This window comes from Lissotriton helveticus, chromosome 4_1 (assembly GCF_964261635.1).
Source record: "Lissotriton helveticus chromosome 4_1, aLisHel1.1, whole genome shotgun sequence".
NCBI lineage: Eukaryota > Metazoa > Chordata > Amphibia > Caudata > Salamandridae > Lissotriton > Lissotriton helveticus.
In genome coordinates this window covers 1,454,385,441-1,454,402,733 of record NC_136063.1, presented here as the reverse complement: position 1 = coordinate 1,454,402,733, position 17,293 = coordinate 1,454,385,441, and the positions used below count along the sequence as shown (strand labels likewise).

The 17,293-nt window shown below is 48.5% G+C and overlaps 1 protein-coding gene across 4 annotated transcripts in view; it reads right to left on the bottom strand.

The window, feature by feature from the left end:
* Positions 1 to 15,957: 15,957 nt before the first annotated feature.
* RIPK1 (receptor interacting serine/threonine kinase 1) overlaps positions 15,958 to 17,293 on the bottom strand; it is a 225,027-nt gene continuing 223,691 nt past the window's right edge. For all 4 annotated transcript variants that reach the window (XM_078688033.1, XM_078688031.1, XM_078688034.1 and 1 more), the window contains one exon: positions 15,958 to 17,178. In XM_078688033.1, the coding sequence (XP_078544159.1) occupies positions 16,892 to 17,178 (287 nt within the window). In that variant the 3' untranslated portion in view covers positions 15,958 to 16,891. The remainder of the gene's footprint in view (positions 17,179 to 17,293) is intronic.

The following is a 17,293-nucleotide window of genomic DNA, read 5'->3' as shown; positions in this document are numbered from 1 at the left end:
GGAGCCTCCATTGACGTGCGTGACCACATACAGCCTACGCAAGCCCGGGGATCGTGGTGCGAGGAGCAGGCCCGGCAGACATCTTGTGGTACGGAGAATCGCGCAGGGCCCAGACTACTACGCCGGAGTGTGCGGGAGAAATAACAGCTTGCTCCCGGGCCCTTCAGATCTTTTGACTGGGTGTGAGTGTTTGATTGATTCAGATGCTCCGTCCATCACCACCCCCTTTTGTACCGCTTTTGGCCGCCATAAGTGTGGCAGGGTATGCTCAGACGTGAGTCCCTTGCTCACTTTGCCACTGGATTTAAGCAAGCCGGGCTGAAGACGGCTGGAATGCCAGAAACCGGTCCTCAGAAGCTTGTTTCCGGTCCAGGGAAGGCATGGCTTGGCAGTTCGGGCTGGACTGTTCTCTTGAGGCACAGGGTCAGATTGATTTGCATATAGCCATGTCTGAACTGGGGTGGCAGAGTGGGTTAAAGAACGGTGATGGATTAAACCCAGATCTTTTGACTGGGTGTGAGTGTTTGATTGATTCAGATGCTCCATCCATCACCACCCCCTTTTGTACCGCTTTTGGCCTCCATAAGTGTGGCAGGGTATGCTCAGACGTGAGTCCCTTGCTCACTTTGCCACTGGATTCAAGCAAGCCGGGCTGAAGACGGCTGGAATGCCAGAAACCGGTCCTCGGAAGCTTGTTTCCGGTCCAGGGAAGGCATGGCTTGGCAGTTCGGGCTGCACTGTTCCCATGAGGCACAGGGTCAGATTGATTTGCATATAGCCATGTCTGAACTGGGGTGGCAGAGTGGGCTAAAGAACGGTGATGGATTAAACCCAGATCTTTTGACTGGGTGTGAGTGTTTGATTGATTCAGATGCTCCGTCCATCACCACCCCCTTTTGTACCGCTTTCGGCCGCCATAAGTGTGGCAGGGTATGCTCAGACGTGAGTCCCTTGCTCACTTTGCCACTGGATTCAAGCAAGCCGGGCTGAAGACGGCTGGAATGCCAGAAACCGGTCCTCAGAAGCTTGTTTTCGGTCCAGGGAAGGCATGGCTTGGCAGTTCGGGCTGGACTGTTCCCATGAGGCACAGGGTCAGACTGATTTGCATGTGGCCATGTCTGAACTGGGGTGGCGGAGTGAGCTAAAGAACGGTGATGGATTAAACCCAGATCTTTTGACTGGGTGTGAGTGTTTGATTGATTCAGATGCTCCGTCCATCACCACCCCCTTTTGTACCCCTCCTGGATGTGGCTGGGAGAGCACTGGACCGATTACCATCGAGGCCCCTATGCACATGAGCGGTGAGTGAGGGACCACGCGCCTGGACACTACGAGCGGCACCCCCTGCACAGCTAGTTAATACACGCAATATCCCGGGGCGAGGGGAGCGCCTGAAAGAAACGGAGTGACAGGTGACATTTGTCCCTGCTTGCAGGGCCGGTCGCTCCACACACCGCGCGGCTCCCCCCCGTGAGTGCCAGGACCCCTGACCCCTCCGCTGCTGCCTCGCTACAGCCGTGTGCCTGGAGTGCTGTTGCCAGTTTCTTTAGCCTGCGCCTTAGCCTGTGCCCCTGTATTTTGTATCTTGCTGTGCCTTAGTCTGTGCCCCTGTATTTTGCCAGTCTGCTGTTCATTGTCCTTGCTGTGCCCCTGTATTTTCGCCGTCCCCGTGTACCGTTCCCGCCGCTTCTCCCCCTCCCCGCGCTGCTCCCCTGCGGCCCGCCCACTTTTCTCTTTTGTATCCCGCCCATTGGACACCCCGCTCCCGCCTCCCAGCTGCTCCTCCCTCCCACTTCGCCATTTATGGAGGTCGCCGCACGAGAGCGCAGCGGACGTGCGCAGCGGGTGCGCCGATTGTGCGCCGAAGGTGCGCCAAAGGCAAGCCCGTCTACGCCCGTCCGCGCAAGGACCACCCCCAGCGCCAGGACCCCTGGCCCCCGACGATGCCAGCCCACACGACGGACCTACGACGCCGCCACCCTCAATGCACTCAAACCCGACCGAACTCCCGCCTGCTACAGAGCCACCCCGAAACGCACCCACGGACCCTTCAGCTGCCAAGCCTGCAAGTTCACCTGTCTCTGGACCTACACCGCACCCAAAAGGACAGCCACCAGCAACAACCACCTCAAGTGCATCCTGCTCAACACCCGCTCCGTCCACAGACACGCCGTCGAACTCTGGAACCTGCTCGACACAACATCACCAGATGTAGCCTTCCTCACGGAAACCTGGATGAACGCCTCCTCAGCGCCCGACATCGCCATAGCCATCCCGGACGGATAATAGATCAGCCGGAGGGATCGCGCCAACCAGACCGGAGGAGGCACCGCCATCGTCCATAGGAACACCATCTGCATCACGAGCAACTCCAACGACACCTTCACCGCCGCCGAGCACCTTCCTTTCCAGATACACACCGACCCCAAGACCACCCTCAGAGGCACCCTCATCTACAGACCCCAGGGACCACGCACACAATTCAGCGAAGACATCGCAGACTTCATCAGCCCGCACGCCTTCTCATCCTCGGACTACATACTCCTAGGAGACCTCAACTTCCACCTGGAGAACAACAACAACAGCAACACCACCAACCTGCTGGACAACCTCGGACTTAAGCAACTGGTGAACACCCCCACCCACTACGCCGGCCACACGCTTGACCCCGTCTTCTCCTCCAGCAAGCACATCTCCTTCAGCCACTCTACCGGACTTCACTGGACCGATCACAGCTGCGTCCACTTCAGCTTCAGGAGAACCACAGCCCACCACTACCCGCAACAGGTTCCACGCAGGAGCTGGAGCAAGATCACCGCCGACCAGGTCACCACCTCCCTCAGCCAGAACCCCCCGCCAGCGCAACAGACCCCTACGAAGCTGCCCACAACCTCACACAGTGGCTCACCAACTGCGCCGACGACCTCGCACCACTGAAGAACCCTCCCAGCAGACCCGGCAGCAAGAAAGCTACATGGTTCACCAACGAACTCAAAACATCCAAGAAACACTGCCGCACCCTCGAAAAAGCCTGGCGACACGACCAGACTACAGAAAACATTACTGCCCTCAAGAACGCCACCCGCACACACCACCAGCTGATCCGCACCACCAAAAGGACAACATACAAAGAACGACTGGACAACAACACCCACAACAGCAAGGAACTCTTCAGCATGGTCAAAGAGCTCTCCAACCCCAGCGCCGGAAACAACGACATCACACCCTCGCAAGACCTCTGCGACTCACTCGCCTCCTTCTTCCACCGCAAGATCGCCGACATACACAACAGCTTCGGCGCACCGACCACGCACCCAACCATCGAACCAACGCCCCCCACCACCACCCTACGCAACTGGACCCCGGTCAGCACTGAAGACACCACCCGCACGATGAACACCATCCACTCCGGATCCCCAACCGACCCCTGCCCCCACCACATCTTCAACAAGGCCGACTCCATCATCGCACCCCAACTCCGTGACATCATCAACATCTCCTTCAACACCTCCACCTTCTCGGAGAGTTGGAAGCATGCCGAGCTCAGCGCCCTCCTGAAGAAACCGACAGCGGACCCCACCGACCTCAAAAACTTCCGCCCCGTCTCGCTCTTCCCTTTTCCCGCCAAAGTCATCGAGAAGACCGTCAACAAACAGCTCGCCGCCTTCCTCGAGACGAACGGATCCCTCGACCCCTCACAGTCCGGTTTCCGAGCCAACCACAGCACCGAGACCGCCCTCATCGCAGCCACCGACGACATTAGATCCCTGCTTGACAACGAGGAAACAGCTGCCCTCATCCTCCTGGACCTCTCTGAACATTCGACACAGTCTGCCACCGCACCCTAATACAGCGCCTCTGCAACATCGGAATCCAAGAGAAGGCACTGGAATGGATCATCTCGTTCCTCGCTGGAAGAACCCAGAGAGTCGCCTCCCCCCGTTCAGATCCGCGGCCACCGAAGTCATCTGCGGTGTACCACAAGGATCCTCGCTCAGCCCCACCCTCTTCAACGTCTACATGAGCCCCCTCGCAGCCATCGCACGCCAACACAACCTTAACATCATCTCCTACGCCGACGACACCCAGCTGATCCTCTCCCTCATCAACGACCCTGCCACCACCAGAGCCAGCCTACACGAGGGAATGAGGGACGTCGCCGAATGGATGAAGAACAGCCGCCTGAAGCTGAACTCAGACAAGACGGAAGTCCTCATCCTGGGATCATCCCCCTCCGCCTGGGATGACTCCTGGTGGCCCCCTGCATTGGGCACCACCCCCAAACCAACGGACCACGCACGAAACCTGGGCTTCATCCTAGACTCCTCCCTCTCGATGGCCAGACAAGTCAACGCCCTCTCATCATCCTGTTTCAACACCCTGCGCATGCTCCGAAAGATCTTCCGATGGATCCCCACCGAAACCAGGAAGACGGTCACCCAGGCACTCATCACCAGCCGATTGGACTACGTGAACACCCTCTACGCGGGAACCACTGCCAAACTACAGAAAAGACTCCAGCACATACAGAACGCCTCCGCACGACTCGACCTGAACATCCCCCGCCACAACCACATCTCCGCCCACCTGAGAGACCTGCACTGGCTCCCCGTCAGCAAAAGGATCACGTTCAGACTCCTCATCCACGCACACAAGGCTCTCCACGACCTGGGCCCCAAGTACCTCAACAACCGCCTCACCTTCTACACGCCCACCCGCCAGCTACGATCGACCAGCCTCGCCCTCGCCACCGTACCACGCATTCGAAGAACCACCGCTGGAGGAAGATCCTTCTCCTTCCTAGCGGCCAAGACATGGAACTCCCTCCCCATCCACCTACGCTGACCCAGGACCATCTTTCCTTCAGGAAGCCACTCAAGACCTGGCTCTTCGAGCAGTAACGGACCCCTCCCCCCCAGCGTCTTGAGACCCCACCGGGTGAGTAGCGTGCTATAGAAATTGTTTGATTGATTGATTGATTGACCGGGACCGGGTCTGCTGCACATTACCCTCTCCCTTCCATCATATTACTGGGCCGCGTGCACGATCCACCCCTGTGGGGGCTGTTTGTGCCCACGTTACGGACATAGTCGCAAGCGCTATATGCCATAGTGAGCCACTTGGATTGCGATCGCTAGACACCCTGTTGCCTGTGGATACTCTAGAATGCGGCGGTCTGGTTGCTGCTACGTTCAGCCTACTGTGATCTGAGCATTGGTATTGAGGACCTCCCCATAGCGAGCACGAGTATAGTGCTCAGTGCCCTTGACTAGCCTGCAGTTGGGGAGCTTGCTTGAATTAATACTACTTTATAGCGGAGGCTGCCGGACGGTGTGTGGGCAGCCAGCGCCAGGAATAGGACACGCCACCGCTACAGTCTCCTGGCAGAAGAATGGGTAAGCCAGACAAGAATCAACCCAAGCTGCAGTTTGAGCAGCAGCGGAAGGCCTCTGAAATGTCTGGAGGCCAACCTAGTCAGGACCTGCCAACCACAACGGTGGCCACCTCCCTGCCAGGGACAGACGTGCAGGCAATGTTCACGACCATACAGTCCACTTTGACTAACATAGACGGGAAAATTGATTCACTCGCCTATCGGGAGGATCGTATGTCCGAAAGGTTGGACAAACACACGGAACGCATTGATATGGCGGAACGTAGGATCTCTGATACTGAAGATGCGGCTCAGCAACTCGAACTAAAACACAAAAAAGCGGACAAGGCCCTGCAAACCCTTCTGGCTAAAACTGAAGATTTAGAAGCGAGGTCACGACGGTGCAACCTACGCATTATGGGGGTTGCGGAGACGACAAAGACCGGAAATATGGAGAGATATGTTGAAGATCTGCTTGTTACTACTCTTGGCAAAGAAATCTTCTCTACCGTCTTTATTGTGGAACGTGCCCATCGTTCTCTCGCACCACCGCCAGTCCCTGGGGCGCGGCCCCGTCCTATCATTGCAAAAATCCTGAATTACAGGGATAGGGACGCGGCCCTCCGCGGCCCTCCGTAAGGCCCGAGAGCTGGGAGAAATAACACACGAGGGTATGTCAATCTCTCTCTACCCTGACTTTACATCCCAGGTCCAGGAAGCCCGAAAACGGTATATGGATGTAAAAAGGAAACTGAAAGACAATAACATCTCCTACGCCATGCTTTATCCAGCCCGCCTCAAAATCATGGTAGATGGGAAGAACACTATCTGTAATACCCCACAGGAAGTTCTGAAGTTTTTGCAGCTTAACCATCCACACGTCCTCCGGCGGAAATCCCCGCGTGGTCAGCATGCTGACATGCATCCCCCATCGGATGCTGAATAACGAATTGCCCTCCTGGGTCTATGGACTGGACTGATGGCCTCAGCCATGCCATCTTTTGAGAAACATCATTAATGTATCCTTCGTTATTGTAGTCAATGATTGTAAATGCGACACAGTAATTCAATATGTCCATGTGGTTGTAGCCATGCGGGTCTTCTCTACTGCAGATGTTTTCACTTAGTTCAGACTCCCTATCCGCAGACTGGTTGGTCAGACAATGGTATATGTAATTCCTGTATGGTTTTAAATGTAGCTATACCCGCACTTGTTATCGCTGTCAGGTATATTTCACTGTTAGCGGCTATGCATTAAAGGCAGCGGAATGCCCTTGCTATATTTTATTTCACGGTCCTCCGTGATTCTGGCTTGATCCCCCAGACACATATCTGCTGGGGTTGTTAGCAAGCACTATCACCCCCCCCTTGTGTGTACCACACAGTTCGACCTCTTTTGTTGTTGTATCCAACTTTAGGATACTTATCGAGTTGTGGGGATATATCTCCTTGTTTTTTTCTTTCTTTTAATGATAACCTTAGGACTCTGGCTTTGTCATGATTGGGATGGCGAAGTGGGTGAAGGGAGGGATGGTTGTTTATGTATTGTTGTTATTGGTCACTGCTTCCATATGGTTCGACATCTGGCAATCTCCACACATGCCCGAGGTATCAGAATGGCTACATGTTACACTGCTGAGGTATAATGGCCACTGCTAGACCCTTAAAATTCCTGACGTGGAACGTTCATGGCCTCAATAGCCCCAAGAAAATAACGCGAATCTTCGCGTATCTAGATAGGCACTCTATAGATATAGCACTCTTGCAAGAGACCCATCTCCTCCCCTGTAACGCGACCAAACTGGGTTATAGATGGTCCGAACATTCAATATCCGCCACCTACTCGTCCTATGCACCTGGTGTCTCGACCCTCATACGTAAGGGCACACCGTTTCTCCTCGAACACACACATATTGACCCGAATGGCAGATTTGTAATAATAACAGGCCTACTCAGAGGTACTAGGGTAGGCATAGTGAATGTGTATGGGCCGAATGTGGACGACCCAGATTTTTTCATGACCCTGTTCGCCAAGATACGAGACATCCCACCTATGGATATTCTTTGGGGAGGTGACCTGAATGTGGCCCTTAGCGCTACTATGGATAGGTCCCACGACACATTGGAACATCACAGACAAGCACTTTTGGTTATCCTTAATGGCATGACGGAATTCCGTCTTCATGATGTATGGCGGGAACGACATCCTGATGCATGAGAAAGCACACACTCTTCCACGGTACATAACAGCTGGTCCAGGCTGGACTATTGGTTACTGTCAGACTATGCGTCCACTTGGTCTATGAACATTGCACATCTTCCCAAGACCATATCAGACAATAAACCAGTATCTCTCCAGTTACATATCCCAACATATATGCCCCCACCATTTGTGTGGCGCTTTAATGCAAGGGCTCTTTTAGACCCCATATATAGAGAGACGGTGCATACCGCCATAGAGGATTTCTTCACAGACAATGAGCACTCTGTAGATAGTGCGGGTACGATATGGGAGGCGTTCAAGGCCACCATACGAGGTACTTGCATAGGCACCACTGCAGGCAATCTAAAAGATATCAGGACACAGTAAAACAATTGCGAGGATAGTGTACGTTTGTTAGAAGCAGAGTATGAAGCCACCCATGATGCCACCTCTTTGGGAAGCCTACGTGCTGAGATAAGTCGATACAATGACCTAGCTGATGATGAGATGAAATATATGTTACAACGCGAACTGGGCGAGGGAGGAAGACCGGGCCGTATGCTAGCGCAGCAGATACGCACGGAACATACACAATACACAGTTACGCAGATAGAAGGAGTGGAGAAGTGTGGCTCAATGGTTAGAGCAGGCAGACCTCGATGCAGAGCTCTGGCCAGGGACCAGGGTTCGATTCCCGCCTCGGCGGGTCTCGGGCTCATTAATTCCCCTGACCGGATATTCTCGCCTCAGTGCCTATTCTGATCATGGGTCCCACGCTGCAACTCTGGGCAATAGCATGCTTAGTCTCCACAACGGCCCCCACAACGCGAGGGATGCCTGGTCTGCACCATGGGGTTGCCCAGGAGTGGACACTTCACAGGGGAAGCCAGGAAGGGTTCCCTTACGGTATTCGTACAAGCGCCGGGAAACCCACTGCGGGTAGCTGTGCGCTACAAGTACAAAAACATTTCAATTTACATAGAGGATGATATGGGACAGATGCATTATGACACTCAGGAATACTAAACACGTTCGTAAAAACATACAGTGACTTCTATACCACGCAACACACTGCCACCGAATCAGAGCTCTCATGATACATAGAAGATATAGAGCTAGTGTGGCTATCGGATGCGCGTCGTGAATTCTTGGCGCAGCCGATAACGGAGGAGGAAACACTGACTGCCATAAAAAGCCTACCAAACGGTAAAACACCAGGCCCTGATGGGTTTACTAGTGAATTCTATAAGGCATACTCAGATCTGTTAATACCTCCTCTTCTTGAGATGTATGATGAGGCCTACAATAATAAGATCCTTCCCCAGACACTGCGTGAAGCGCTTATAGTAGCACTACTAAAACCAGATAAATGCCCTACTAAAGCGGATTCATATCGACCTTTATCTTTAATAAACACTGACGTAAAGATCTTGGCAAAAATTATCGCCACAAGACTACAGCCACTTATGTCAACGATTGTTCTCCCTGACCAGTCAGGTTTTATTCCCGATAGATCCACCACACATAACTTGCGCACTATTTTCTCTCTCCTACATCAGTTGAACCCGAACCTAAAGGCGGTGGCGGTCCTATTGGATGCCGCCAAGGCTTTTGATTCTGTGGAATGGACTTATGTGTTCACGATACTCCGACAAATCGGTCTACCCCGAGACTTTTAACCTGGTTAACCTTATTATACACTAAACCAGTGGCACGTATAAAAGTAAATAGACACATATCGGATAACATACATACACAGCGAGGCACTAGACAGGGATTTCCACTATCCCCTCTCCTATTCTCGATCGCATTAGAACCCCTTGCATGCAAAATACGCCAACACTATGCACACACGGCCTTACGATTCCAGTTGCGCCCCATTAGCATATCATTATACGCTGATGATATGGTACTATACCTACGAGATCCTGAAGACAACCTATCACCGCTATTATGGGAGTATGTAAAGTTCGGAAGGCAGTCGGGATTACAGATAAATTGGAGTAAATCTGCAGTCATGCCATTGACGGAGTGCACTGGGGCCCCACAGATGGATTTCCCTCTAGTCTGGCAAGATGAACCCATTAAATACCTGGGAATATGGATACACAGGGATGCTGATTTAGTGATCAGACAGAATTACGGTGTTACAATTGACCATATAGCAACACAAATCGCTAGATGGATTGCACTTCCTCTTTCACTGGCAGACCGTATTGCCTTAATAAAAATGGTCATACTGCCAAAACTGTTATACCTCTTCATTAATTTACCGATAGCACCCCCGTCCGCAGTATTTACTAGACTGCGAGCAAACTTAGTGAAATTAATCTGGGTAGACAAGCCCGAATCAGTCTCAAAACACTATCCCTTCCTTATAGTGCGGGTGCTTTTGCAGTGCCAGATTTCTATATATATTATTTATGTGCCCAGGTGCACTTTGCGTATTATTGGTATCATCCAGTGAAATACCTGCCACACCTTGCAGTCGAAGATGGGGATGCTTGCCCAATTGCATTGCCTAGTATACTGCTACATAAACGCACTCACTTGACACCAAAGGAAATAAATACGGTGCGAACTACATCTCAAGCTTGGCAGCGCATCAGTCAATTGGCACACAAAACTCCGATCTATGCTCCTAATTATCCACTAGCATATCATCCCGAGCTCTCTGTTACGCTAGAGAAGAACAGCATGTCACTATTGGCACAGGTGGGCATCACACTCCTTGGAAATTTATATTCTAATGGTACTTTTATAACACAGGATGACCTATCATACATTAGTAATCAATCACTGCTATTTCGGTTCTTATATCACAGGCTGCGGGCAGCTGTCCGGGCATTGTACCCTGACTTCCCTGCAACCGTTACAAAGCTTAATAATCGCTACCACCCATTCACACATGAGCTCACGATTATATAGACTGGAGCAAACAGAAATAGGTGCTGACACTCAGGTGGCGCGTGCCAAATGGGATGTACTGCTAGACAACCCCCTCACGGACAATGACTGGACGAGCTGCTGCACATTAATTACATTGCTTACACCCAATGGTAACCTCCGCCTCATTCATTACAAATATATGCACCAAATTTATCACACTCCGGCCCGTTTATTTAAACATGGTCTGAGGGATAATGCTTATTGTAAAAGATGTGGGACTGATCGAGCAGACTTAACACACTTAGCATGGGGCTGCGGGAAGGTGCAGGAGTACTGGGTGAATGTGATTGACCACTTGGGCTCAATGATGTCATGTGAATTGTCGTGTACACCACGAGTATGTTTGCTGAGCCTTGATATACCTTTGAGATCTGTAAAGAAAAAGTTAGTGGCCATAATGTTACTGCTTGCTAAACGTAGAGTAGCTATGCACTGGGATAGCAGGCGATCACCCACAGTAGAACGCTGGATGCTAGATGCAGTATACTGCAGAGATAATTTTGTAATCTACGGGGAGGAACTCCCCACTGCGTCCAAACCATCTGATATTTGGGGACCACTCACTGACTATTTGCGTGAACATCCGGATTTGCTTAAGATGGACAATTAACCTCTTGCATTGACTGTTTTGGGGCTATTGATTGATTGATGGGCTATTGATCGTTGCTCAATCGATTCCAATTATGTTACCTGATCTCGTGGCAATAGATGCTGTGAAATATGGAATTGTTTTTATTGCAATGTATATGATGTGACTTATATGGAAGTGACCGATGTTTGTACTTACATGATAAAAATCGATAAATAAAATTTAAAAAACAAAAATGTAAGCAAATAAATTAATTCTTTCATTCATGATGGGGGAGCGGATATGTTTAGAGTTATTGCTCTCATTAAGAGACTGCAGGAGGAAATTATCAAATTAAGGGCACAACTGGTGACTATGTCACTGGAAGTTGAAAATCTCAGGTCCCCGGGAATTGTGTCTTGCAATAAGACTGCTCCCTCTCTAATGGGACATACTCCACGCTAATAGTAGAGCAAAATAAGAGGAGGGATCGGATAGCTGCATCCTGCCTACCTAATCCAAAGGTGTAGGGCAGGACCCACTCAGCCCCCCCCCCCCATCCTCCCCTCTTTTGGAAAATTGCCAACCCTACAGTGATGTGAACTACGAACACAAGTGCAGGAATAAATGGGTGGCCTAGAGCCCCTAGAGTGGACCCACGTCTCTCACATCTAGTGCAGAAGAATGCGACTCTGAAGTCTTCTAAGCTGGCCAGTGGGTAAAGAGAGGACGAGGACTCATTAATAAATGTAGCCATTATATAAGATCAATACGGAGTTGCTTTTTAGTAATAAGTGAAGATATTTGATTTACTAAGAGATCCGATGAAATGTCATTTAATGGGGGGGAGGGGGAAAGAGTCCTTCGATTTCTTTGAAATTTGGCATAAGGACCCCTAAAATAGTAGAAGGGCTTGTGGGATTGGAACTTAGGAAAAATCTTCCGGTGGGGACTCAAATGCAATATAAACGTATGCCATCTTATGCCTCCCTCGAACCACCTGCCATTGGTAACACAGACAGGGATAATTGCTCAGGTTTTTCAAGGGTAGATTGACCAGTAGAGAGGAGTATCCCTACTTTAGGCATACATGTGTTACCATGCACGGATATTGATCACCTACAGCGTAACAACTAATTCTGGAATTCTTGGAACCTCTGAACCGCCTACAGTAATTTCTGTAGGTGAGTCAGATGAGCCCTTACAATCTACACACAAAGTCAGAAATTGGCCAGTATAAACATCTTGTCCTGCAATGTTGCTGGGTTACGTTCCAAGCTTGGTGACCCTGCTTGGGGCATGTTCATCAACCAATTTGATATTTCTTTGCTCCAGGAGTCCTGGATCCTGTACATAGATCAGGCTTCCTCAATTTGCTGTTTCAGTTACCCACATTGGAAGTGGATACCCCTCTGGTGACCTTTTAGCAAGAAAGCACACTTCCTTCTGAATGCACTCTGCCATCTGAACATTAACTCTTTAGATATCCAAGGTATAAAAATCACTGGGTAAAATAAAGCTGTGATTTACTTGTATAATGTGTACAATAGGGGGGGGTTCGAGCTGGTACAGAAACACCAGCTATCGCCGGTGATTACCACCACCTTTGAACCCTTGGATAATGATGGTATTTACTAACTGAGGCGGAAAATGAGGAACAGGGGGTCCTCTCCCTTTATATTCCACCAGTAAAGAGATGGACCCAGGTAGGATACCAGCTGCTCTCATGTACCCTATCTTGTGGCCTGAGGGCTTGCAATGGGTGGACAAAGTCAGATGCTCATGTTTCACATACGTACAGCCAAACTGACCACACTAGCAGGATAGATTATATTCTGCTTTCACTCCCCCTAGGGAAATTTGTTGAAGATAGCATGTTCATTAATAGATGAAACCGCGATCACAACGCTGTTGTTGTAAACTATTTAATCTGATTGACCACGAGGAGCAAGTTACATTATCACACTCTACCAATTTTAATCTATTGAATGATAACCGTAGGATTAAATGGGTTAATATAGCATGTAGACCAGAGCAAGTAATGGCTATGAGATAGGCACTGAAGGAGGCTATGGAGATTTTAGTAAATCACCTTCCCCCGTAATCTCCGCTGCAGGATGTTGAGACAACCCATGTACATCTTTTCAAAACTCTGGGGGACTGCTTCAAACAGAGGCAACAGAAAACTAAACAAAAGAGGAAGGTCTCCACTGGTTGGTATAATAAGGACTGTAGGTTAGCAAATCAACCGTTGTGTTTGGCTTTGAAGAGTTGTGATCCTATGCATGTTAGGACACAAAGGAAACTATATAAATAGGTCCAGGAACAAAGCTCATTCTAGTTGGGAAAATCAGATCTGGGAAGAGCTATACAAGGCCGGGATCTCTAGGGACAGTAAGAGGTTTTGATCCATGTCAGCCAACAGGGGGCAGATGCCTAAATACCATCTAGTTAATACTATCTACCAGGAGGCATGGTACAACCACTTCTCCGAGCTATTTGACTCCTCCACGGGCCTAGCCTCTTAGAGATGTGCCCCAGAAGAATATGGATTAGCAGCATGTTTACCACCACAAATGATAGCACATGATGAAACCCTATCTGCAGTTAACCGCGTCCCTTTGGGGAAAGCAGCAGGTCCAGATTCGGCCTGCGGATACCTATTTCGTGTGGATCCAGAGAATTGGGCAACATATATTAATACCTTATCAAATGCGACCCTTAAGGGGGCAGAAGTCACAGGTAGCTGGAAGTCTGCTGCGATAGTACCAATATATAAAAAAGCCTCTAGGGATTCATTCTTAAATTATAGGCCCATAAGTTTGATAGATCTCCCACAAAAGGTCTTCTACAGACAAATCCTAAAGAGACTCCAGGACTGAGTTGATGAGAATGAGGCTATCACATTTACAAGCAGGGTTTTGGAGTGGTATCCGTACCATAGACCAGATTTTTAGACTCATGGCAATCTATTGGAAGATGGTGGTCCTCCAAAAGGTGCAACTCTATTTGGTCTTTGTGAATATTAAATCTGCATTTGACCTGGTTCCTTGGCTAAAACTTTGGGCGGTGTAAAACATAATGGAGTTCCTGCGGTTTCACTGATATAGTGAGACTGCATCAAGATACGTATGCACAGATTAGATGGGGTTCCCAGGGGGAGTTAACAAAACGAATAGCAACTCCCAAAGGGGTACACCAAGGCTGTGTACTCGCTCTGACCGTATTTTCCCTGTATCTGAATAATGTAGTGGCCTACCTGCAAAACTTTGATAGCAATGCCCTGTAGATTGCAGGAAGGAAATCCCCCCTCCTGCTGTTCGCAGATGATACTCTGCTGGTATCTAAGACCCCAATGGGGCTATAGATACTGGTTGACCGGTTTGCCAACTTCTGCGCAGAGAGGGGGTTGATAATAAATTAAACGAAAACCAAATTTATGGCTATCAATCCACACAAGTCCTTTAGAGGACCTATTACACTAGAGGGGACGGAACCCGAAAGAGTTTCGGAGTTTGATTATCTTGGCATAAGGTTTACTCACAATATGGTCTGGTCCTTCCAGGTCAAGAAGAGTAGTATGAATTTATTTCATCATGTTTCTGGGATACAGAGAATGTACTGGGTGTCTAAAATTAGACAGATCTCACCTGCACTGAGACTATGTAGCATGAAGGCCGAAGGAGATGTCCTCTATGGAGCAGAGATGTGGGGTTTCGCTCGGTTATCTCGTTTGGGAAAAGTTGGGAATAACTTTGAGATCTCTGATCGGGCTCCAGAAGAGTACACACCTGTTTCCCTTACTTTGGGACCTGGGTATAAAACAAACTGTACACAAAGTACAGTTAAGACCAGTTTTGTTTTGAGGAGACTCAAGTCCACGCCCGCTCTAGTGAAGTATTAAATGCTTTTAAGGAAATATTCAAATTAGATAAAAACCATAAGAACCACTGAACACCGTCTGTTAGGGATACATTGTTCCAAATCGGCCTTGAGGGAGACTGGAAAAACCATGATTGCCCTCTAGAGCTTTCGAAGGTCGCACTTAAGGAAGCCTTTTGGGGGCATAAATGAGCACCTGAGGGGAGAAGTATCAGGCAAGGAGCTTTAACTGTTGCCATTCTAGATTTAAGATGGCAACCTTTCCTAAATTATATCTCGGCTCCTTTAGCTAGACAACTGTACAATAGGTTTCGACATGGCACAATCCCCTTAGTCTTTTTGCGCAAAATGGAAATTCATATTGGATTAGAGCATGGCTTGTCGGACATGCCAGTATCCAGATGAGAACCTGCAACACTTTCTTTTTCTGTCCTGGATATGCAAAACCTAGGTCGAGATGGCTTCTTCTCATTTGCAAGCAACTGGGGGTTAGGCAGTGTGTAGTAGCATTAAGGCTCTTGTGAGCAGAGTCAAAGGAATCCATTATTTGTGCTGTTGCAAAGTATCTACACTGGAGCTGGAGTATTAGAGAAAACATGATAAGTCACTTTACAACAGATGCTAGCAACCAGTCATAGAATTAACACTTGAATTAAATTAAAAGATGGAATTGGGGTGGATAACTTTCCCTTGATGTCTTTCTTTCTTTGAATCTAAGGGAGCTCGAGTTGCTTAAAGCCCTTTTTTGTGTGCTTTTGTCCCAAAACCTTATATACAATGAACTGGATGATATAAAGTAACGGTTTTAGCCTCTGGAATCAGGAAGTTTCAGCCTTTTATATGGAACTGTCTACTATGCACCGTTTTTATTTATGTATTTTTTAATGATTTTATATTTTGTGTTTTATACATATGTATTATTTTTTTAATGTTTTACTCATCTACTACACTTTTGTGGTATAAACACTGAATAAAGTCAAATTGATTGTTTGAAATGATTTTTAATTCTGACAATACCTTCCATTTTGTGAATGAAGTTGACTCAGTAGGCTTGTGTATGAAAAGCACAATGAAAAAGGCGCCCATTCACACAGATTTGACTACTGACATATAATATACATATATACATTGCCTCGCTGTCACATCAGTTTTGCACTATCAAATAGTGTGCAGTTTATCCTTGGGAAGAAATGTGAAAATCCAAGAAATTACTGGCATACCCATCCTAGTTCACAATCCATGTACCTGTATCAAAATATGTTGCTAAAAAATATAATATAATATGAATTTACATTTATTATACGTCAGTGATAAAAATGTAGGCTTTTAGCGATTCTTAGGCAAAGACCTTGTGTGTGTAAAGGATGCGCTGTAACATGGCCAGATCAAAGGGGGAGGAGAAGAATGGAGTGATTTTGAACACCTAATACCAGTCAGTCAGGAAGCCCTATAGTTAAGCTGGCACAGATAACACAGGTTCTCTCAGCAGTGTTCCATACTGCCAATAGGCATTTGCAAACTTAAAAACAAATGACCGTGTTAATACCCTCTTTTACCTTTAAATTCACACGGCGACCAATGGCCTTTCTACACATTATACAGCCCTGATTATTGGGATGTGTAAATCGGTTATACAGCAGCTCTCGATGAGAGGATAAATGACGAAAGCCTCCCCGAGTTCATTGTTTTTGGGGGGCCTCCCCCAAAGCCTCCATTTTCCGTGGTTTAACTTTAAATGTTTTCTTTATAAAAGCCACACACCAGAGTCATATTGAGGCCCATTCCAACGACTCTGTCTTTAAAAGTAGGTCTGCAGAAGTGACCATACTTGCACATTTCTAATTGACATGATCCAGTTTCTCTTTTAGCAGAACTCCTGCAGACAAGAGCAAAGTCCAAGGAGTTTCCAGTGGGCTCAGCTGCTGACGAGGCTTATCAAGTCATTCAGGAGGTCTGTTCGGTGGCAGTCATAGAGAGCCTTAGCCAGCTTCCCCACAGTTGTGCCTTTTGTTCCTTCCCTCATCTGCCACTTCTGCAGCATCTGGTAAACCTTCTCTCTTAGTCCATCCCGCTCGTAGTCATGGTCGATCTCATCAATTTCTGGGTCACGCAAGCCAAGTTTGCGGGCGCAGGTTTTCCACTGTTTCCCTAAGTTGTCTCTCACTAGATCAAGTTGCTGTTCCGCAACTAGGCTTGTACACTCTGAAAATAAACAAAAATAAATCAGGGTAGCACGAGGCAGGTAATAAATCAATGATCAAACCTATACACACATTTATTTCTTCTGAGCTTAATTATCTCCAAACTTAGTTCTCCC